General features: G+C 44.7%; 1 protein-coding gene across 1 annotated transcript in view; it reads left to right on the top strand.

The window, feature by feature from the left end:
* The window catches only part of CDH22 (cadherin 22), a 426692-nt gene that overhangs the window by 255097 nt on the left and 146464 nt on the right, over positions 1-25131 (top strand). Inside the window, exon 4 of the mRNA XM_030212813.1 lies at positions 12416-12535. Within this exon, the coding sequence (XP_030068673.1) occupies positions 12416-12535 (120 nt within the window). The remainder of the gene's footprint in view (positions 1-12415; positions 12536-25131) is intronic.

The following is a 25131-nucleotide window of genomic DNA, read 5'->3' on the forward strand; positions in this document are numbered from 1 at the left end:
TTTGAAACTGAATAGTGAGAAAAGTAAGGGTTTCTTTTTAATAATAATCAAGATATTTTATTGAAGCCATCTTCTTTATTATTGACTGGTTCAAATTATAGATTAGAACAATCTTTGCCAATTTTAGGAGTTATTTTTAGATCACAATATGTCGTGGGAATCTTAGATTAACTGTCTTGTAAAAAAAAAAAAATGTTTCTGGATGACGAGCAATCTAAGACGTATTCGGAAATATTTCTCTCCGGAACCTTTTCAGTTGCTAGTACAAGCTTTGATTCTTATGAAGATTGATTACTGTAATATTATATACTAGTAAAAAAGGCCCATTTCTGCCTCTGATGAAATGGGCGCTAGCGGGCATGGGACTCCCTTCCCCTCCCCTTACGCTAGTCTCCCTGGTGGTCTAGAGGTACCTGTTCAGTCGGGGCAGGAAAGAAAGAGCCCCCTCTTTCCTACCCGTAGCGGTGCTGCTAGCTGCCCTGCTGCATCGTGTGGGAGTCCGGCTCTCGGCGTTTCAAAATGGCCACCGAGAGCTGAAGTCTCGCGAGGCAGCTTGAACTCTCGGCGGCCATTTTGAAACTCCGAGAGCCGGACTCACACATGATGCAGCCGGGGCAGCCGGGCAGCTAGCAGCAGCGCTCCGGGCAGGAAAGCGGGGGCTCTTTCGTTCCTGCCCGAGCAAACAGGTACCGCTAGACCACCAGGGATAGTGGCGTAAGGGGAGGGAAGGTGATGAGGGGCAGAGGGGGCGACGGGGGGCGGGGCGGTACCTTTAAAGGGGCGGGGTGATGGGGCGAAAGGGGCGGCGGATGGGCACGTCCTCGGCGGCTTCGATTTGTTGGAAGGGGAGGAGTAGGGAAACACTGCTCCCCGTGTGTTCATTTGCCTTGTTGTGTACGTGTTCCGCCCTCGACGTCATCACGTGTGACGCGAGGGCGGGGCATGAAGACATGGTGAGTGTTGTGGCTTCACCACCATGAACTTACGAACTGGTGTGTGAGTGCCTGCAGTGATGTCAGTGTCCTCAGAACGTTGAGGGTGCGTTTTATTATAGTAGATCTTGGTTGTTCGAAATATCTTTTGAAAAAGAACCATCCAGAATACAGTGATTCACCTTATTTGTGGTTTAGGTAGATTTGATAGAATCTCCCTATGCTAAGAAAGACTCCACTGGCTGCCCGTGAAAGCTAGGGTCGTTTTTAAGCTCAGCTGTCTTATCCATAAGATACAGTGGGGAATTGCTCCTAGCTGTATGTATTCCGTGATTAACAGACTGAACTCTAAATATGATACTCAAAATAATTTAAATCTGTTTATTTCTTCTTATAGGGGCTTATGCTCAAAGATCTATTTTTCAGCTTTATTCTCTTATCAGGCCTCTGAAATTTGGAATTCCTTGCCAAGTTTTGTGAAATCTCAATCGCATTACTTAGCCTTTTCGTAAGCTGTTAAAAATGAATTTTTTAATTAGTTATTGATGTTCTCTTTATTTTATGTTACCTGATTATGTTGTGAGCTCTCGGTCATGTAGACTGGTTTTATTTTAAATTGTACTCCACTCTGAGCCTATACCAAGGTGTTGAGAGGAATATAACATTAATATTAGCATTAACTCTGTTGTGAACAATCCTATTCTCGTTTTCGGATTCTTCTAAAAACCTAACTTTTTTCCCAGGCATTCCCTTCTTTTATCCTCGACTGATTTGGATTAGCTGCCTGTCGATACTAGCTCTGGGGTCCTTTTACTAAGGTGCGCCGAAAGATGGTTTGCAGTAGTGTAGGCGTGAGTTTTGGACATTCGCTGAGTCATTTTTTAGCACACCTGTAAAAAAAAAAAAAAATAGCCCTTTTTTTTTTGCCGAAAATGGACATGTGGCAAAATCAAAATTGCCGCGCGTCCATTTTGGGTCTGAGACCTTACCGCCAGCCATTGACCTAGCGGTAAAGAATCTGGGCGGTACTGACCTACGCACGTCAAATGCCACTTGGTACGCGTCTGTTACGCGCGCCCGAAAATAAAAAATATTTTTCAGGCGCGCGTATCGGACACACGCCAAAAATTAAATTACCGCAAGAGCCACACGGTAGTCGGGCGGTAACTCCATTTTGGCTTCAAAAGCTTCTTATGTCAGGTGATTTAGGACATTTTCTTCTACTCTAGCCTAATTTATTGAATTGTTTATCACTTCCGCAGGTCTCTGAATCTTTGGTATTTCATTATCTTGTTATTGTCATACAGGGTGTGCTGGTTTTTCACACCGTACTCGAGATAGCAGAGGCATTGTCAAATATTACAGACAGGCTCCAAGGAGACATCCAAAATTATTGTTGTTGTTTTTCTCACAGCCTGGTCAGTTTTTGAGACGATTTAACAAATGTACTATCCAGCAGGTTGAGTCCTCACTGTCCAAAATACCTAGCTTGGTTGACAAGATTACTAGAGGCTGCTGATTAAGTGTATGAGTTTACACAGTAGGTCATAGTCATAAATGCCTACATTATGGTTCCGTGTTGCTATAAATCTGACGTTCTTACAGGAGAAGACCATATGCGCTAATGAGCCATCCCTCTCCTGGCAAGACCAGCAGCTAAAGTTGACACTCTTAGTGATTCTTGCCACACGAGCAGGAGTCCAATAGGCTTTGTGAAATATAAAATATGAGGATTGGGATATCGCTGCTGACCTAGTGGGACGCAGGGAGTTAACCAAGAAAGTGTTCCAGTCAAATTCTGACGCATCCAAACTGAATTCCGCCTCCCAGGACATCCTTAATGGTGCAACTGTATCAGCATATGAATCCTGAAGTTTTTTGTATAGCAGGGACGCCTTCTTTCCACCCGATGTGATGGTGCAACAAAAAGAGAGAAAATCTGAAGGAGTTGTTGTAATTGAATTGGAGACCTTAAAGGTTGAAAGATATGTGGATATGTCCTTCCATGTGCCAGAATCTGTTAAAGAAACATTATACAATGCAGACAGAGCATCAGGTGACAACAAAGTACCAGCAATATATAATTGGGATAACTGCCATACACCCCCTCCCTGCCATTCCGCTGTTTGAGACTGCAGGAGACCAGTTGGAAAACTAGAATTGTATCAGAGAGAAACATCTTCCAATGAGACAGTACGAATTCCAAGACCAGCTCTAAACGTACGAACATCAGAGGCAGAGGCCCTGAGCAACCGAATGCGTCTTGTATACGGATACAAATCTGCATGCGGGAGAAGAGATAAAGGGCAAGGGTGCACCAGGGCTGCCTCAAAGATCTGCCACCGAGGTGTGAGGTGAGTAAATTCCCTTTGGAACCACATTAAAGACTGGGCAAGTTGAAAGGCCTTATGACAAGTCTTAAAATAGGGAATATTGAATATTGTTTATTAATTTGATATACAAACCAAAAAGGAGAACCACTATAAAAGTGAACACTCCAAAAAATATAAATAGTGGATGAATCACGTTACAAAAATACTCCAGAATGTACAACATGTGATATAAACACACAATTCATAGCACTTCTCGAAGATATCAAGTACAAGGATCTTCAAGAAATACTATGAATTGTGATTCATCCACTATTTATACTTTTTGGTGTTATTAATTTGATATACCATCTCTTTCGTGTACGAGATGAGGCAGTTTACATGAAATTAACATAAAAACTGGTAAAAAGCCTTTGAAAAGGAATGCCATTTTCGACAGGACAGAACAACACCCACATCGGTCATTCACTCAAAAGACAGTACAAATATCGGGTAACATCAGGAGATTATTCATTGAGGGGTCCTTATACAAAGGCGTGCTGAAAAATGGCCTGCGGCAGTGGAGACGCGGGTTTTGGGCACACACAGAATCATTTTTCAGCGCACCTACAAAAAATGCCTTGTTTTTATTTTTGCCGAAAATGGACGTGCGGCAAAATGAAAATTGCTGCGTGTCCATTTTGGGTCTGAGACCTTACCACCAGCCATTGACCTAGCGGTAAAGTCTCACGCGGTAACCGGGTGGTAATGACCTCCGTGCGCCAAATGCTACTTGGCACACGTCCGATACGCACATCCGAAAATAAAAATGATTTTCTAGATGCGCGTATCGGATGTGCGCCAAAAATGAAATTACCGCAAGAGCCACGCAGTAGCCGGGCGGTAACTCCATTTTGGCACGCATTGGGCGCACGTAGACGCTTCTGCGGCTTAGTAAAAGGGCCCCTCAAACACCTAATAAATCTGCCTGGATCCTGGCAGTGTGGCCCCCCCCCCCAACTACCTCCCAGTCCTTCTTTGGAATTAGGGGCTCCAAGTCCCTCTGCTGTCCTAATATCTCTGGCTTTACCTCTCCTGCATTTCTTCTATTAACCCATTGCAGGGCCAGTGCAAGCGTATTGAGTGTCCTAAGCAAAAATCCAGCCTTACGCTCCACCCACCTCCAATTAATTTTCAGGTCCCTTGCCCATCCGCTCCTCCCTGCTATAGTATAATAATTAAACTCTACAATGATGATCATTCCACAACAATTTTATAAAACTCCTAACTGGACATCATGCATTGTACCTGCAAAGCAAAGTTTAAGATTTGATGGTTCGTTGAGTTTGTGTGGCTAAAAGGACCGGTTTTTGCTTTGACTGCAGCTTTTTGCTGCCCCCCTAGGCGACTGCCTAGTCTTGCCTAATGTTTGGACTGGCCCTGATCCATTGCAAGCTTCTGTTTCCTATTGTTATCAAGAATTTCTTCATTAATGCTTGGAAGTATATTTCTAGATCTTGAGAATTTTCTCTCACTCTCTTCCCCCCCCCCCCCCCCCCCCATCCATCCTCCATCAAGGTACAGCAGCTCTTTCTTAAATTCTGTTCTTCTCTCACCTCTGTGCCGACCTCCCCCTCCCCCCAGCAGGCTGAAGTCCTGAATTCTGCTTTCATCAAATTGAACATGATGTCAAATTAGAAGCATAGCAGGGACAGGCAGAGTGGAGCACCCTGTTTAATGAGGCAGCGTCGAAAATCAATAACTTAATTGCAGACGTTTGATAGACTTTTATCCAATTTATACTCGTTCTGCCCTGCTACGTGTAGTGCATGAGGACTGGAAGAGTTTGTCTAGGTTCATGAGACAGACAGACAGGACTCTCAGCTTTGGTGAGGCAGGAAAGGAGACAGAAGGATAGAGTGAAAGGGAGGCAGGGGGGAGGGGAAAACAGAGCATAGGATACCTATCAGCACTCAATTCTAAAAAGTAAATGACCAGAATACTGGCATATATGGGCATATGAGATCTAAGATCTGAATGTAATTATTGAGGTTTTGTAAAACCTTTGAAAACCTGGTTATTTTCTAGGTATGTGAACTGAATTCGGTAGAAGATTATTTTCCTTTTTCCTTTTAAGGGGGGAGTTCCTCAAGGTACGGTAAATGATTGTCTTTTACTGCGCTTTGATTCACCGCTGCATTCGCAACCCGCGAGATCTCAGTACCGCAACTTGCTGAATCCCATTTTAAAAGAATAACACTGCTTGTGAGTCACCTGTGATGCTCCCGGGTTTGGCAGAGCAGAGACCCTTGGCACAAGAGCTCCCTGGCACCAGCCCTCCCTAGCAGAGGCTCCATGCAACCTCCACCCCCCCCCCCCCCCCACACACACCCACATGGGCTACGTTTGAAAGTATTGGTGGGCTGGGCAGGAGCAAGGTCCAGTCGTTCATGCCCAGTCCGACACCTTCAGTAAAATGGCACCCCTAGCGGTAATCACTCATGTCTACCACTAGGGGGTGCCATTTTGCTGAAGATGCCAGACTTGGCAGGGTGACTAGGCCTCACTCTTGCCTGAAGAATCCACCCAGCCCTCCAATGCATTCAAAGGTAGCTTAGTTAGTTAGTTAGTTAGTTATTATAACTTTTGATATACCACAATGGGACTGAAATACTGTAAGCGTCTCAGCAGTTAATGAGTTAAAATTAGGGGGGGATGGGAAGGAAAAAAGAAAAGAGGTAGGAGCAGGGGAGAGAAAGGAATCAAGGAGTGGTGGACTTGAATGATTCTGTGAAGAGATGGGTTTTGAACAGTTTCTTTAAGGTTGTAACTGTGAACTGATTTCTGATGTGGAGAGGAAGCTCGTCCCATAGTTTGGGGCCTAGGTATCTGAAACTAGACTCTTGCATTTAATGCAGGCAGTGATTGGAAGCCACTGCTTACAGCAAAGAAGTAGAGTAACGTCATGAAAACGATGGGAGATGTTGGGGAGGGTGGTTAGTGGGGGGGCCTTCAAAAACAAAAGTGGGGATCTGGAATCTTGGGAGGTGAGTGATGGTCAGGTTCTTAGACGGGGGAGGGGATGGTGCTGGGACTCTGCTCTGCTGGTCCAGGAGCATCAGGCTGCAGCTTTGTGACCCAATGCTCTCAGGCGGGAAATAACCCACGCAAAAAACTAGGGTTATTTTACCTTGATTTTAGGGCCCTATCGTGACTTGCAGTGTATCACCCCAAGTTGCATTAGAATATTTGTATAGTAATGAGATGCAAATATTTGTAAGCCGCAGAGAACAAATTGGATTGTGCAGGTTGTAAGTATTTAAATAAACATGCGTTTGCATGTTTTACATCTCATTACTGTGTAGCCATGGCGACTTAAATATCACCACAGTATTTTTAGTCAAGTGGTGTTAGGGCCATTTAAGTCTCATTAGGGTCAGATAATGCAATTTATGGCCCAAACGCAGCTTGATGAATTCCTCCTAAAGTGTAAACTATCTAAAGCTTTCAGTACTTTATTGGTTAGAGCACCAGTCTTGCAATCCAGAAGTGGTCAGTTCAAATCCCACTGCTGCTCCTTGTGATCTTGGGCAAGTCACTTAACCCTCCATTGCCTCAGGTACAAAGTTAGATTGTGAGCCCTCCTGGGACAGAGAAATATCCAGAGTACCTGAATGTAACTCACCTTGAGCTATTACTGAAAAAGGTGTGAGCAAAATCCAAATAAATTATTTGAGATCTGTTGCTATTATCTGAGATTTTACATGGAATGTTGCTACTATTTGAGATTCTATATGGAATGTTGATATTATCTGAGATTCTACATGGAATGTTGTTACTATTTGAAATTCTGCTGCTACTATTTGAGATTCTACATGGAATGTTGCTACTATTTGAAATTCTGCTGCTACTATTTGAGATTCTACATGGAATGGTGCTATAGTGGAGGAGTGGCCTAGTGGTTAGAGCACCGGTCTTGCAATCCAGAGGTGGCCGGTTCAAATCCCACTGCTGCTCCTTGTGATCTTGGGCAAGTCACTTAACCCTCCATTGCCTCAGGTACAAACTTAGATTGTGAGCCCTCCCAGGACATAGAAATATCCAGAGGTACCTGAATGTAACTCACCTTGAGCTACTACTGAAAAAGGTGTGAGTAAAATCTAAATAAATAAATAATATGCACATATGCACATGCCACCATATTTCCATGTGTGCACTATTCTATAACAAGGTACCTACATACAATAGCGCATAGTTTGAAGGTGGTTGTACACATGGCAGAGGCTGGACAGGATGCAAAATTTACATGTGTATTTGCATAATTTAGGTGCAAAGCATTTATAGCAGCTCTGTGGCTGGTGTAACTACTCACGCCTAAATTATAGGATTATATTTTACATTCTGTGACAGAAAGTAGGTGCCTACATGTACTAGAAAATTATGGGCACAGACCAGGCAGCTGTGAATGTCTGAACCTGCAGTGTAAGTGTGATTTCTGCCACTAGCACTTTGCACTTTATGAAGACAGATAGCCTACTACTTGTCTCAAAAAAATGCACATAAAATGGGCACCTGAAAACACACGTACTAAATTATAGTTTACAATTTAAGAAATAGCTCATACATGCAGGACTAGATTCTACATATCATGACAAAACAAAATTGGCGTCAAAATGAAACACGTCTAGACATATTCTATAAAGTACGTCTAAATTTAGGCCTACTTTATAGAACAAGTCTAAATTTCTTGTACGCTGAGTGCCCGTCTGCAAAACTAAACTAAGTCACGGGCAGTTACGCCAAGTAAAACTTGGTGTAAATGCTGACGCCTAAATTACGTACAGACCGGGTGTATTCTATAACCACGCACATAGATTTTAGAAATGCCCACAATCCACCCATTCCATGCCCCTTTTCAATGATGTGACTTACAATTTACACACATCACATTACAGAATTCACTTAGACAGCTGTGCGCGTAAATTCTAATTAATGCCAATTAGTGTCAAAAATTGCTTAAGTGGCACTTATTGGTGCTGATGGGCTTGTTAACTATTTAAGTTGTGCGTGCAAATCCAGAATATGATTGGATTTGCACTTGCAATTTAAGTCACACTATCTAGAATCTGGGGGACACTCCTTAATTCTATAAAATTGGATGCCCAACTTTAAGCTTGGTGTGCAACATTAGGCACCCAAATTATAGAATGAGGTCAGTTACATGTGCAACTTCATTTAATAACTAGCTGTTAATTGACATTAACAACCAATTATTGGCTTAAATTGGTGTTAATTGGCAGTTGCACCGTTGCACGTGCAACTGACAGTTGCTATTCTAGAAGCGGCATGTGCAATTTCTGTTGTGTGCAACTTCTAAGGGGTGTGGCCATGGGAGGAGCATAGACAGGTCAGGGGCGTGTCTATGAGTCACACACACAGGTTATAGAATACTAGCAGCCTTATTTTCGAAAGTGATGGGCGCCCAAATTTCATCCCAAATCGGGAGATAGGCGCCCATCTCGCAAAGGCACCCAAATGGTATAATCGAAAGCCGATTTTGGGCGTCTTCAACTGCACTCCGTCGCGGGAACGAACAAAGTTGACGGGGGCGTGTCGGAGGCGTGGTGAAGGCGGGACTGGGCCATGTTTATCGGCCGAGGAGAGATGGGCGCCTTCGGCCAATAATTGAAAAAAGAAAGGCGTTTTTAGCACGAATTTAGGTCACTTTTTTTGGACCCTTTTTTTTCACGAACAAGTCCCAAAAAAGTGCCCTAAATGACCAGATGACCACCGGAGGGAATCGGGGATGACCACCCCTGACTCCCCCTGTGGTCACTAACCCCCTCCCACCAAAAAAAAACAACTTTAACAACTTTTTTTCCAGCCTGTATGCCAGCCTCAAATGCCATACCCAGCTCCATCACAGCAGTATGCAGGTCCCTGGAGCAGTTGTTAGTGGGTGCAGTGGACCCAGGCCCATCCCCCCCTACCTATTGCACTTGTGGTGGTAAATGGGAGCCCTCCCAACCGCTCCCAAAACCCACTGTACCCACATGTAGGTGCCCCCCTTCAGCCATAAGGGCTATGGTAAAGGTGTAGAGTTGTGGGCAGTGGGTTTTGGGGGGGATTTGAGGGGCTCAGCACCCAAAGGAAGGGAGCTATGGACTTGGGAGGTATTTGACTTTTTTTAAAAATTGTTACAAATGCCCCCTAGGGTGCTCGGTTGGTGTCTTGGCATGTGAGGGGGACCAGTGCACTATGAATCCTGGCCCCTCCCACGACCAAATGCCTTGGATTTGTTCGTTTTTGAGCTGGGTGCCTTCGGTTTCCATTATTGCTAAAAAACGAAACCGCCCAGCTCAAATCCGCAGAACTCCGATGCATTTGCCGGGCACCAACCGTATTATCGAAAAAAAAGATGGGCGGCCATTTTTTTCAAAAATACGGTCTGTCCCGCCCCTTCACGTACCCGTTCTCGGACATAGACGCCCATGGAGATGGGCGTTCACGTTCGATTATGCCCCTCCACGGGTTACATGCCTAACTGCTGGGTAGAGCACTTACACCAGCCTTTGTCAAGGCATAGGTTAGGTGTGAAACTGTGAACTTCCATTAGTATTCTATGACGGCAGTGCCACGCGGAGCTTCTGTTATAAAATTCACACTCAATGTGTACCTTGCATCCCCACAGGCCCACAGCAGGAGATGTATTTAATCTGACCTTATTTCCTGCTGCCATAAGATCAAATCTCACAGCAAGATTTGGCCCCGAGACAGCAGAAGATGATGTCAGATTAAACATGCTTGCTGTTGCTGGCCTCTAGGAATGCACAGAAACGAGTGTGAGTAACCTACAACAGTTTGTTCAACTGAGGAGAATGGGGAGGGTGAAGAATTAAGGGAAGAATGGAGTTAGAGGCAGGTTGTCTGACTCCTTTTGCCACATCAAACCGGGGGTAACTGCCCTTTTTGCTACCCTCTAATCCCTGTCCTAGTAAATGACGGCAGATGACTTGTACAGTCCATCCAGTCTACCCAACAAGATAAACTCATTTTACATGGTACATGATACTTTATATGTATACCCGAGTTTGATTTGTCCCTGCCATTCTCAGGGCACAGACCGTAGAAGTCTGCCCAGCACTGTTCTTGTAATAAAAGTTCTGAAGATTCTGGAATCCTAAAGAGTTACAAGATTCTGGAATCCCAATTAGTAGCAACATTCCATGTAGAACCCCAAAGAGTAACATAGTCAAACATATAAATGGCAAGAGGCGTACTCACTCGCAAATGTGCAGTAGAGACCCTCTCTGTCCCGCACCCGCGTCAATACGTGATGACAGGGGCGTGACAGAGAGGGAACCTGCGCACCTGTGAGTGAGGGAACCACCGTCGCCACCGCTCCCCCCTCCAGGGTTGCCGCTGCCGCTCCCCCCACCCACCTGGAGTCGCCGCTGCCGCCACCCACCCTCCACCCGGCCCGGGTACCTGGCTTCACTATTCAAACCGCCGGAATGCAGCACACAGCTCATCTGAGCTGCCGTTGCCCTTCCTTACCTGCCTGTGTTCCGCCCTCGCCGACGTTACGTCACACGAGGGCGAAACACACGCAGAGAAGAAGGAAGGCCGACGGCAGCTCAGATGAGCTGTGTGTTCCGGCGGTTTGAATAGTGAATAGTGAAGCCAGGTACCCGGCCCGGGTGGAGGGGTGGCGGAGGGGACTCCGGGGGGGGGGGGGGCCTTTCAACCCCCCCCCTTCCGTTTTTCCGGGCTCAACGGCTAGTAACACAATAAATGACGTCAGATAAAGACATGAACGGTCCATCCAGTCTGCCCAACAATATAAATTCATTTTACTTGATATGTGATACTATATATATATATATATATATATATATATATATATATATATATATATATATATATATATATATATATCCGTGTTTGATTTGTCCTTGCCTTTAGGGCACAGACTGTAGAAATCTGCCCAGCACTGTTCTTATACTAAGTTCTGAAGCTAACGTCGAAGTCCCTTAAAATTTACACTCCAGTCCATCCATATCTATTCATATACTCTATCCTATAAGAGAAATATTGAACCAAAGGTCACCACAAGGGGCACACACACTAGTCATTTTACATTTTACTCTAGGGGAGGGGGGGGGGGGGTGTTGTCAGCTTCTGTTTCTTTGTTTAGTTTCCTTTCTAGCATCTGATTTGTGTAAACGGCATGCACCAGAAACAAAACACGAGCTTCGCTTGTGATTTTTTTTTTTTTTTTTAATCACAGCAAAGCTTATGTTTTGTTTCTGACGCATGTCTGGCTTAGTATGAAACTATCCTGTTTTGAAGCATTTGTCATTTCATTTCAAAACAAATGCACATGTCTAGGCAGTGCCACTACCAGAAACAGAGGATTCTTACACAGTGGCATAGCAAGGGGGGGCGGGAGGGGCGGTCCGACACCCCCCCCCCCCCCAACCAGCTCCCGCACCCTACCTTTAAAAAGAATATTGGGAGGCCCTGCACGTAAAAGAAATGTGGACCGTCGGGTCTTCCCTCGCTCTATCTGTCCCGCCCTCCGCTGACGCAACTTCCTATTTCCGCAAGGGCAGGACAGACAGAGCGAGAGAAGGCCCGACGGTCCACATTTCTTTTACGTGCAGGGCCTCCCGATATTCTTTTTAAAGATAGGGTGTGGGAGCTGGGGGGAGGGGGTGCCATCGTGCTGCACCCGGGGAGGGGGTGCAACGGCGAACCGCCCCACCCCGGGTGGCAGCCCCCCCTGCTACGCCACTGTTCTTACATGACATGAAGATTACCTCTCAGGTACTTTGCCCCTGGTGTAAATATATTCTCCAGTACTGCCTCTGTTTTAAGGATATCCAGTGCATTCTCTCACGTATTATTGCCCATTCCTATCCTAAGATGCTCCTTCTGCTCCACAATCACTATCTGCTTCCCCACCCCTCCTTGATTAATGCCAAGGTGATTGATCTGTTATTCAGAAGCAGCCCTTGTTACATCGCCAGAAGTAAAGCTGTTACAGGGATGCTGTAGTAGATGGGAGGGAATGACTGTATGCAGTCGGTCAGCATCTTCTAACCAAACTATTTCTTGTTTTGTTTTGTTTCATTTCTGTCCTTGTCTCCCTCTCCCCATGGCTGTCCCTAGGCACATCGGTGATGCAAGTCATAGCGTCAGACGCGGATGACCCCACGTATGGCAGCAGTGCCCGTGTGGTGTACAGCGTACTGGATAGGGAGAAACACTTTACCGTGGACAGTAAAACAGGTGAGGCATTGCATGTACCATACCTGTGAATCTAAGTAAAACGTGGAAATGTACCAATTATGTATCGGTGCGAGGGAAAACAGCAACATTTCATACCACACTGATCCATCATCTACTAGGATGGACTACAATTCTACAAACCAACAAAAAGGAGTGAAGAAACAAAAGCAGAGGAAGCCAAAGCTGAATGATGTAAAAAAAAAAATTCTGTTTATTGTTCCCAAAGTCAGTGACGTTCCTAGGGTGGCTGACACCCAGGGCGGATCGCCGATGCACCCCCCTGGGTGCAGCGCGACACCCCCCGGCGAAAGGACGCCCCCCCCCCCCCGGGTGCATTTTTACCTGCTGGGGGGGGGGGGGGAGTGCCGCACGCCTGTCGGCTTCGCTCGTTCAATGCTCCCTCTGCCCCGGAACAGAAAGTAACCTGTTCCGGGGCAGAGGGAGTACGGAACGAGCGCGTCACCCCCACCCCAGCGGCATGCACCCAGGGCGGACCGCCCTCCCCCTTGGTACGCCACTGGCCAAAGTACTGCGAACGTACAGTCAAATGAATTGACACGGTCATGTTTTGGCAGACACGTGACCATCAGACGCCCTTGACATACACAGTACTCTAAGGGCCCCCTTTTACTAAGTGGCGATAAGGCCAACACGGGGTTTACCGCTCACTGAAAGGGAAGTAGCAGCCCGGCAGTAGTTTCCTACCCCAGCGTACGCCATTTCCGGTGCTGTAAAAATATTTTATTTATTTATTTATTTATTTATACCCCACAATTTCCCACCACTGGCAGGCTCAATGTGGCTTACAACATTTAGTTAAGAAACAGGAAAGTACAATAAATGAAAAATGATACGAGGGGCGGAAAGGTACAGGGTTAAGAGAAAGTACTTAAGTCCACAAGATCTTTAGAGGAGTTGGAGTCCAGGAATCACAGAGGCAGGACGGGGTCTTTAGGGTAAGCTTGCCCAAATATGTAGGTCTTGAGAGACTTCCAGAAAGTCAGATGATCTTGAAACATTCTTACATATTTAGGTAATGTATTCCACAAATGAGTGCCGATATAGGAAAAGGTGGAAGCGTATGTGGTTTTATACTTGAGTCCAGAACACGCAAGGTAATGGAGGTTTAACTATGAACGAGAAGATCAAAGCGAATTCCTTGGTAGTAAGTTGACAAGGGCATCCATATATGCTGGAGCTGCGCGCCATTTCCGGCGCTGTAAAAATATTTCGATTTTTGTGGCACCGCTGTGTACCCTGGCGGTAATCGGCAATGCCCAGTTACCACCAGGTTAGTGCGGGAGCTCTTACCACCACCTCAATGGGTGGCAGTAAGTGTCCCGCCCCTGAAATGGCCATTTCTTGCTGTGGTAAAAGGGGGGCCTCAGCGCACCGCAAAAACAGACGCTGACACCAGCACAGGACCCCTTAGTGCTGACATTCAGTGGCACTGTCCAGGCTCTCCTACCCAGTTAAATCTCTTTGAATATCGGGCAGTTGGGTTTTTAGACAATGTTTTAATTTGATTGACTAATACAGATATTATCCAGCTTATTTTCGAAAGAGAAAGACGCCCATATTTCGACCCAAATCGGGAAATGGGCGCCTTTCTCGCATGGGCGCCCAAATCGGTATAACCGAAAGCCGATTTTGGGCGCTTCCAACTGCAGTCTGTCATGGGAACGAACAAAGTTGACGGGGGCATGTCGGAGGCATGGTGAAGGCGGGACTTGGGCGTGTTTATCGGCCGAGGAGAGATGGGCGCGCTCAGCCGATAATGGAAAAAAGAAGGGCGGCAATAGTGAGAATTTGGGCCACTTTTTTTAGACCCTTTTATTTCACGAACAAGTCCCCCAAAAGTGCCCCAACTGCCCAGATGACCACCGGAGGGAATCGGGGATGACCTCCCCTGACTCCCCCAGTGGTCACTAACCCCCTCCCACCAAAAAAAAAGAACTTTAAAAACTTTTTTTCCAGCCTGTATGCCAGCCTCAAATGTCGTACCCAGCTCCATCACAGCAGTATGCAGGTCCCTGGAGCAGTTGTTAGTGGGCCCAGGCCAATCCCCACCCCCACCCCCCCCCCCCCACCTGTTACACTTGTGCTGGTAAATGGGAGCCCTCCAAACCGCCCCCTAACCCACTGTACCCACATCTAGGTGGCCCCTTTCACCCATGACTGCTATGATAATGGTGTAGAGTTGTGGGGAGTGGGTTTTGGGGGGGATTTGGGGGGTTCAGCACCCAAGGTAAGGGAGCTATGGACTTGGGAGGTATTTACATTTTTTTTTAAACTTTTTACAAGTGCCCCTTAGGGTGCCCGGTTGGTGTCCTGGCATGTGAGGGGGACCAGTGCAATACGAATCCTGGCCCCTCCCATGACCAAATGCCTTGGAGTTGTTCGTTTTTGAGCTGGGCGGCTTTGGTTTCCATTATCGCTGAAAACCGATACCGCCCAGCTCAAATTCGCCCAAATCCGATGCATTTGCCCGGCACCAATCGTATTATCGAAACAAAAGATGGACGCCCATCTTTTTCGAAAATACGGTCTGTCCCGCCCCTTCACGGACCCGTCCTCGGAGATAGTCGCCCATGGAGATGGGCGTCCGCATTCGATTATGCCCCTCCATGTTAGCCACCCCAGCCAGTTGGATAGCTGCAATGAATATTCATGAGAGAGATTTGCATGCAGTGGAGGCAGTGCATGCAAATCTCTCTCATGAATATTCAATGTGGGTATCCTGAAAACCTGACTGGCTGGGGTACCTCTAGTAATTGTTCCCCCCCCCCTCCCCCTTGTGTATCCCAGCTAATTCCTGTTGTTTTGGAAAACAATTGATGTGCTATGCCTCACGCTGTTACTTTGTATCTTTGTTGAATTAATTGTTTTACTGATTTTGTTTTTATTGTACACTGCCTTGATGTCACTATTTAAAAGTGCTACATTAAATATAGTGAATAAATAAATAAATCTTTAATTTGTGTATTTGTTGTAATAATAGGTGGTAATACTTTTGCAACTCGTTATTTCCTTAGCATACGTGTTGAATTAGTACTAATGCAAGTTATTTTATGCATAGTTAACAGATAAAGCAAGCGTGTAACACTGCATTTCAGTAGAGCAAGTCACACAGGAGCCAATATTGTTACATAGTGAATTTTAAGGTGTAGAAGGAAATGGGACAAACTTGAAATAAAAAGATTCCATGTTCGTAACACTATTTATTTATTATATTTGTATCCCGCACTTTCCCACTAAAAGCAGGCTCAATGCGGCTTACACAGTAATAGGTAACACAGAATTTTGTTATGTAAAGTAGGAAATTAAGTATAACATAATAGGAGGATGGATGGGTAGGTAGAGACAGGTGATAGAGGAAGGTAAGGTGGGAGATAGATTCTGGGTCAATGTCGTTTTCTCTTCGGTATATGTAAGGTAGATGGGTTCATGAGGTTAATCTGGGTCTTTTGGGTAGGCTTGTTTCAATAGATGGGTTTTTAGTGCTTTTCTGAATGGTAGGTGGTCATGGATTGCTCGGATAGGTCTAGGGAGAGCGTTCCATAGACGGCTGCCCAGGAAGAAGAAATTGGATCCATAATAAGTTTTGTACTTGAGACCTTTACAGCTGGGGTAGTTCAGGATGAGGTACTTTCGTGAGGATACAGACATGTTTCTTGCTGGAAGGTCGACCAGATTTATCATATAGTTCGGAGATTCTCCGTGTATTATCTTGTGGATTAAAGTCTGGGCTTTGAAATTGATACATTCTTTGATTGGGAGCCAGTGCAGTCTTGCACGGAGAGGAGTTGCACTCTCAAAACGTGATCTGCCAAAGGTGAGTCTTGCTGCTGTATTTTGGGTGGTCTGAGTTTTTTTTTTAGGATATAGGCTTTGCAGCCTAAGAAAATACTGTTGCAGTAATCAGCATGGGTAAGTACCGTGGATTGCACTAAATTCTGGAATGTTTTCTGGGGTAGATATGGTTTCATGCGTTTCAATATCCACATCATATGTGAACATTTTCTTTGTGGTGGATGTGGCGTGACTGTCGAGGGAGAGGTGGCTGTCAGGTGTCACTCCAAGGATTTTCAGCTTTTCAGAAATGGGGATTGTAGTGCCGGAGATGTATTGTATGTCTGTCCTCTTAACCCAGACATCAGGAGTCAAAGTAGCTGTCACAATTGCTGGTGTGGCATTGTTCTGGGTGTACATAAGATATACTTGCAACAACCAGCACTAGACAGCAAAAAATATGTGAGAAGGTCAACAGCGTTGCATGTGAAATGCTGCCAGATTTCTCCCGCAGCCGAAACACTGTTGACCTTCACATATATTTTTTTTTGCTGTCTAGCACCAGTTGTTGCAAGTATATCTTATGTACACCCAGAACAATGCCACACCAGCAATTGTGACGGGTACTTTGACTCCTAATGCAGGCACGGTTGCCAAAACACGGCCGTGTCGAGTCTTTGATATGTTAGACAATCGGTCTTGCTGGACAAGATTAAAGGTTCCATGTTCATCTTTTGGAGTCCTCGTCATTTTGGTTGCCTCGCTGTGTTTGCTGTTGCATGTTCGTGAGGTTTGGCTTTTCTCCTCGTTTCTTGGACTGTCCTTTTATCCCTACAATTTAACCTCACTGCTATTAAAGAAAGCTACACAATACGCGCTACCAATCTATTTCCTAAATTGAAGATCACAGAAGGCAAAAGTAGAGACTAATAGACGAGTCACCACTGGAGACGCGAGTCCAACAGTCTTTATTATATCAAAGATAACGACCCGACACAGGCCGTGTTTCGACACTAAAAAAGCGTCTGCATCAGGGGTCAATAAATACACCAAGTAGTGAATGCAAAACGAGGAGTCCTACTTGTATGTGTGTTGTCAACTCACTAAACACATAGCACTAAACAGAAAATGCTGGACACATGCTGATAGTTTGTGTCCAGCATTTTCTGTTTAGTGAGTTGACAACACACATACAAGTAGGACTCCTCGTTTTGCATTCACTACTTGGTGTATTTATTGACCCCTGATGCAGACGCTTTTTTAGCGTCGAAACACAGCCTGTGTTGGGTCGTTATCTTTGATATAATAAAGACTGTTGGACTCATGTCTCCAGTGGTGAATCGTCTATTAGTCTCTACTTTTGCCTTCTGTGATTCGTCATCGTAGAGAACTTTTCCTGTTCTGTATTCTAAATTGAAGATGACATCTCTATAGTCGGCGACCTAACTTATGCTACAACTCATTTTATCATTTAGAAACCTCTATGCAATGCCATAGCGCATCCCTCTGTACCATGTATGTATGCACCTTGATGCAAAATCATTTGTGTGCAATACCACAATGTATTCCTCTTTACCATGTATGTATACAACTAAATGTATTACCAATTGAAATTCTGTACCCGGAAATGGCGATCGCCATCACGGCATAATGTAAGCCACATTGAGCCTGCAAATAGGTGGGAAAATGTGGGATACAAATGCTACAAATAAAAGTAAAATAAATATTAATTTGATCCGGAATGACATTGTATGTCACTGCTTACATTTCATTGTTGTAGTTCCTCTTGAGTTGGGAAAACTGCTGCAGCGGTGATATTGTCGTCTTATCCTGTATGTGCAACCAGCAGCCCTTCTGCCTTGCAGCTGGATTAAAATTAAAAAACAAATAATAATAATAAGCATAATTAAGTAAATCTGGTTAGTCCTTGTATATCCTCTCTCTTCTTCCAGCCAGGGATTTGATGTGACAGCCACAGGAAATATTCAACAATTTCTGCAGTACCTTGTTTATTAGCAGATCTAATAAAACAAGCTCAATTATCGTCGCCTGAGGTGACATTCCAGCAATTCTCTCCTCTCTCTGCTCACTTTTGAATTCTGGTGTCACCACGTCTTCGTTTCTCATCTATTTCTCTATTCCCGGGGCTTCAATCAAACTAAAAAGTCTTATCCAAGGAGGAAGGTTCTTCAAAATATTTTTAGTTCTCCTCTTAGTGTTTAGGATTATGCGTTGGGCAATTACTCCATCAATTGTCCTCATCTTTGCGAGATTCAACACATTTCATTTTAAGTATGAAAAAAAAAATCCCCTGTACAATAGGTTGGTTGGATTAGTTTTTTTTTTTTTTTTGAACATCCAATGCAGCAAGGATGTCAAAAAATGCCTTTTTAAGAGTCAAACTGCCAGCACTTTAAGAGAAATGCAGCTAGGCAGCTTTCTAATCACAGTGGCTGAAGCTAGGATTTCCGAGAGTGCTGGCATCTATTATATATGAGGCCAAGAGTGAATTTTGGCACCCCTGCTCTAAAAAAATTATTGTAATGCCCCTGCCTTTTAGGAGGTAGTTGACCCCTCTAGTCCTTCTCAGAGGAAGAATATCTCAAAGCTCTCCAAGGGAAAATCCACCAACCAGCCCTTCTTAGAGAAAGGTCTTCAGCCTTTTAAGGAAGGTCAGTGAATTGTTTGTTCTGTTTCTGAGAACCAGGATGCAGAACCCTGAAGCAGAGTGAAAGTGAATGTTTCATGAGATTGGGAACAGGGGATTCCACTTCATTCTGTCCTGTGTAAATTTGTGTAAGGCAGGCAAGAACTGAGGACCAACAGGTTGGCTACGTCTTACATCTGGGTGCTTAGAGGAATCCTGAAAGGTTTGGATTATGGAGTTTATAGCAGAGACAGTCGACCTTCCATGCATAGCAAATCTACTAAAGCTGGGCAGTTGTTCTCTTAAATTTCTTTATTTTTTTTCATCTCTTCTGCTGTTGTATCAGTTTCCTCCTGCTTCTTTGGGCTTTTGGAAGCAAAACCCGGACTGGGTCAATGTGTCCTCCTTTTTCTGGAGCCATATGGTAACCCTAGTAAGGGGTCACTGGAGGGGGGGGGGCCCTCTTTTAAAAGCAGGTTTGAATCCCAGCCAGATCTGTAGATTTTTAATTCAGTTTTTCTCTGATAATGAGGCTGCGTTGATGTGAATGAAGTACGTCTATGATTTTTACTTTTTACCCCATAATTCATTTGGATTGAATAATATAGATGCAAATATTAGAAACCTAGATAAAAACCACATGGCCTATCCAGCCTGCTCTGGGGCTGTGCATTCATTAGTGTGCTTTAAAAATTTGGTGCGGGGTCCTTTTACTAAGGTGCGCCGAAAAAATGACACACAGGTCCATTTTTCAGCGTGCCTGCAATAAAGGTCTTTCTGGTGACGGGGGAGGGGCAAAAATGGGCATGTTGCAAAATTAAAATGAGCACCAGTGGCATAGCCATGGGTGGGCCTGGGTGGGCCAGGGCCCACCCTATTTGCACTCTGGCCCACCCAAAATTGTGCACTCTTGCTATGGCTTGCAGAGGTCCTCAAACCCTGTCAGCTGAAGATTTCCTCCTCAGGCAGCCAGTGCTCTTTCAAACGGCAGCTGGTAGCACTTGCCTCGAGCTGAAACCAACACCAGCCCCTCGTCACATGCTTAGTTTTCATGCATGCACAGCCTGCTGGCTGTGGCATCAGCTCAAGGAAAGTGCTGCTGGCTTGTTTGGAAGAGTGCTGACTGTCTGAGCAGGAGGAAATCTTCAGCTGGCGGGGTTTGTAGATCCCCTCCTGCTCAGGTATTTAATATTGTGGGCTTGCAGGTGGAGGGAGGGATGAAGAGCAGAGCAGAGGGGGGCTAGGGACAGGGGAGGGCATGAATTCCATGCCCACCCACCTTGGACTCAGGCCCACCCAGAATTGGCTGTCTGGCTACGCCCCTGATGAGCACGTGTCCATTTTTGGCCTTAGACCTTACCGCCACCCACTGACTTAGCGGTAAGGTCTCACGCATTAACCGGGCGGTCATTGTCAGTGCGTGTACACCGCTGATTACCACCAGGTAAGCATGTTTGGGACGCACATCAAAAATGGAATTACCGCCCGGGGCATGTGGCAGCTAGGCGTTAGTTCCAATTTAACGCACATTGTACACGCTTAGGCGCCTACATGCCTTAGTGAAAGGGACCCCTAAGGCAGGTTAAGTTGATTAACGTGCAATAAATTTGCAATATGTGTTTTAAAAACTTTTTATTAAAATTAATTTTTGAACCAAACTGAATGTATGTCTAAAATTACAGGATTGGGGGGGGGGGGAGGGAGGGGAGAAGCATATGAAGGTAACCGGCACTTTTTGAGAAGTAAATCAAGAGATATAGCAAGTGAGGGTGAAATTACAGAGATGGAGAAATTCCGAGGTCAGAATTTCTCTAACCACCCAGATGTAAGACGTAGCCAACTTATTTATTTAGACAGTTTTCTAGAGATGACACCCATGTATGTAGCTGCTGCAGTCCAGGGATAAGTGATAATAAGATAAGAGAAGTGAGGAGCAACAGCAATACTGATAAATCTAGAACTGTACTGTTTTATGAGAAGATCTGTCTTGCTTCACTCTCCCTCTATAATCAGCCCTAGCACTGGGGGACTAACACCAACCACAAGGGGTCCCTTGACAAACCTGAACAGTGTGTCTAATACTGGCCCTGTATTTCTGAAAATTTGTGCAAATTATGAGGGACACTGGCACAGCGGACATGAATTACAGTTGTGGTTAGATCCTCCCTATAGAGTGAGGAGTAGCCTAGTGGTTAGTGCAGTGGACTTTGATTCTGGGGAACTGGGTTCGATTCCCATTGCAGCTCCTTGTGACTCTGGGCAAGTCACTTAACCCTCCATTGCCCCTGGTACAAAATAAGTACCTGAATTTATGTAAACCACTCTGGATGTAGTTGCAAAAACCTCAGAAAGGCGGTATATCAAGTCCCATTTCCCTTTCCCTATTTGAGATTCTAAATGGAATGTTGGCTAGTGTTTGAGATTTTGTTGCTACTGTTTGAGATTCTACATGGAATGTTGCTATTCCACTAGCAACATTCCATGTAGAAACCTGCCCTTGCAGATCAGCAACGCGGCCGCGCAGGCTTCTGTTTCTGTGAGTCTGACGTCCTGCAGGACGTCAGACTCACAGAAACAGAAGCCTGCGCGGCCGCATCTGCAAGAGCAAGCTTCTACATGGAAAGTTGCTAGTGGAGTAGCCTAGTGGTTAGTGCAGCGGACTCTTGATTCTGGGGAACTGGGTTCGATTCCCATTGCAGCTCCTTGGGACTCTGGGCAAGTCACTTAACCCTCCATTGCCCCTGGTACAAAATAATTACCTGAATATATGTAAACCGCTTTGAATGTAGTTGCAAAAACCTCAGAAAGGTGGTATATCAAGTCCCATTTCCCTTTCCCTATTTGAGATTCTACATGGAATGTTGCTACTATTGAGATTCTGTTGCTACTGTTTGAGATTCTACATGGAATGTTGCTAGTGGAGGAGTAGCCTAGTGGTTAGTGCAGTGGACTTTGATCCTGGGGAACTGAGTTCAATTCCCACTGCAGCTCCTTCTGACTCTGGGCAAGTCACTTAACCCTCCATTGCCCCTGGTACAAAATAAGTACCTGAATATATGTAAACCGCTTTGAATGTAGTTGCAAAAAAAAAAAAAAAAAACTCTCAGGCAGTATATCAAATCCCATTTCCCTTTCCCATATTGGGTCAGACCAAAGGTTTTTAATTGTAGCAATAGACTGCGCCAGCTGTACCTAAGAGCACCTATTTGCAAAACAGCTTGGTGGAACAAGGCACTTTTACTTGAGTAGTCATTGTTTCTAGTATGGTTTTTCAAAACTACTAATCTGAACCTGTAGAGCATATGGTATGTAAAGCCGAGATTGCGCATCTGCTGGACTACTGTATGCACTGTTACATTTGAATTCAATTTGATACTATATATTTGTGAATGAATATTTATTTGTCATCCTGGAATAATTCCGTTGTGGTCACTTTCCCTCCTCCTTTGGTTTTCCTCAGACCAAGGGTCCATCTAGCCCAGTATCCTCTTTCCGACAGTGGCCAGTCCCAGAAAGAAGGATAAGCCGTGGTTTTCCCCAGGTCTGCCTTATGGATTTTTCCTCCAGGAATTTGTCCAAACCTTTTTTTAAACCCGGCTCCATTAACTGCTTTTACCACTTGCTCCTTTAATGAGTTTCAGAGCTTAACTATACATTGAATGAAAAAAAAATGTTTTCCTATTTGTTTAAATATGCTACTATGCAACTTTCTGGAATGTCCTCCAGTCTTTGTACTTCTTGAAAGAGTAAACAATCCATTCACGTTTACCCGTTCCACTCCATTCAGGATTTTATAGACCTCTAGCATAAGAAAAAAAGATGAATTCTTTTGGAAAAGCAGTCATCTGTGTATTGCCTGTTGACTTCAGAGCTGTGCTGCAGCAGTAAGGGCTTGAACTAAAACTTCATCCCTATGGAGATGAACCTTGATACCTAAATAACTCTCTCGCGAGTCAGAAAGTCACACTTTCTATATTTTGTGTGCCACTGACAATATTTTTGGCATGAGGATCGTTAGTGAAGAGAGAGACAAGCAGTTCTGAACCAAATGTTCAACTGCTGATGCCAAGCCAACGGTACATCTTTTTTACATTTTTAGGTGCTTCAGAATACATTCGTTTTTAATTTTTTTTGCCTGTAAAAAAATGATGATGGGGAAAATGTCATTATCTTCTTTGGAACTGGCTCACTGCAGTTCCACTGTACTTGGCAAAATGGAGATTAGACGTGCAGGAGGAAGGAGAGGTAGGAGGGTGTGTCAGACAAACAAGGAGTTTGATTGGCTGAACGTTTCATGGTACTTTTATAACTGATACCCAATTACCATTTGCAGTGAAATAATTATTTCCCTTGAAACAGTCTCTCCCTTACCTCACAAGAACTTTTGAAGAAAAACAGTTCATTTATTGATTGTTCAAAGCTCCCAGGATTCACAAACCAATGCCCATCATGGCCATATTTCGCCAGAAATACAGGCTGCATCAGGGCCATTGAAAACCAGCTTGCGAAACTACAAACTTCACCAGTGCTAATTATATTTGATATTTGGTAAAACACGATTCGAAAGTGCCAAACCCCTCTGAGAAAAACTGCATTGGCTCCCAATCAACGAACGTATTACCTTACAAATCTGCACCCTGGTCCACAAAATTATCTACGGCGAAGTCCCAGGCTACATGACAGACCTCATAGATCTACAAACCAGAAACACAACCAGATCATCACGAACAATACCTAAACCTCCACTACCCAAACTGCAAAGGACTCAAATACAAAGCAACCTACGCATCCAGCTTCTCCTATATAAGCACACAACTATGGAACTCGCTGCCAAACGCTGTGAAAACAACCTACAACCATCTAAACTTCAGGAAATCACTAAAAACCAACCTGTTCAAAAAGGTATACCCTACTGACCCAACATAAATGCCTACATTCTGCAACACAGCAAAACCAAAGCTCGTAATGGACACTATATAACCTCTCCTCTCTTCGATCCCCATTGTGCCTCAACCTTAATCAACCACAACATCACCATGTATTTGTTTCTCTACCGGACTTGGCGAATGCTTTTACGGGCTTTCGACCTGCACACAGCACTGAAACAGTACTACTCACCCTTATATCCAAGTTCAAACAAGAAATCTCATTCGGGAACAACATACTTCTTCTCCAGTTTGACTTATCCAGCACATTTGATATGGTAAACCACGACATACTCACAAAACTATTGGATAAACTTGGGATCGGCGGAAACATCATTAAATGGATAAATAGCTTCATCACCACCAGAACCTATCAAGTCAAATCAACCTCATCTTTATCATCCGCATGGTCCTCACAATGCGGAGTCCCCCAAGGATCGCCTTTATCCCCAATCCTCTTCAATCTTCTGATGATTCCTCTGGCCAAATCCTTATCCAAGGCCGATCTAAACCCCTTCATCTATGCAGATGATGTCACCATATTCATTCCTTTCAAATCCAACCTGGCAGAAATCTCTGACAAAATAATCACTGGCATGAACATCCTAGCCTCTTGGGCCAACGCCTTCAAAATGAAACTGAACAAAGAAAAAACTCAATGCTTAATCCTCTCATCAAAACATTCCACTCTACTCCCAACCACTCTGATCACTCCCGACGTTACAATCCCGATATCCGACACTCTAAAAATCCTAGGAGTAACGTTGGACAACCATCTAATTCTAGAAACTCGTGCAAAAGCCACAACGAAGAAGATGTTCAACATGATGTGGGTACTGAAAAGAGTAAAACCATTCCTCCCCCAAAACACTTTCTGCAATCTAGTACAATCCATGGTACTCACCCACGCCGATTACTGCAACAGCATCTTCATTGGCTGCACAGCCCAAATCCTGAAAAAACTCCAAACCGCCCAAGACACGGCAGCCAGACTCATCTTTGGTAAATCACGATTTGAAAGTGCAGCACCACTCCGTGAAAAATTACACTGGCTCCCTATTAAAGAGCGAATACACTTCAAAGTACACACGCTGATCCACAAGATCCTCCATGGAGAATCCCCAAGTTACATGACCAAACTAATCGATCTCTCAAACAGGAAGCGGTCCAAATCCTCTCGCACATATCTCAATCTTCACCTCCCCAACTGCAAAGGCCTCAAATACAAAATC

The sequence above is a fragment of the Microcaecilia unicolor genome, chromosome 8, assembly GCF_901765095.1.
Source record: "Microcaecilia unicolor chromosome 8, aMicUni1.1, whole genome shotgun sequence".
NCBI lineage: Eukaryota > Metazoa > Chordata > Amphibia > Gymnophiona > Siphonopidae > Microcaecilia > Microcaecilia unicolor.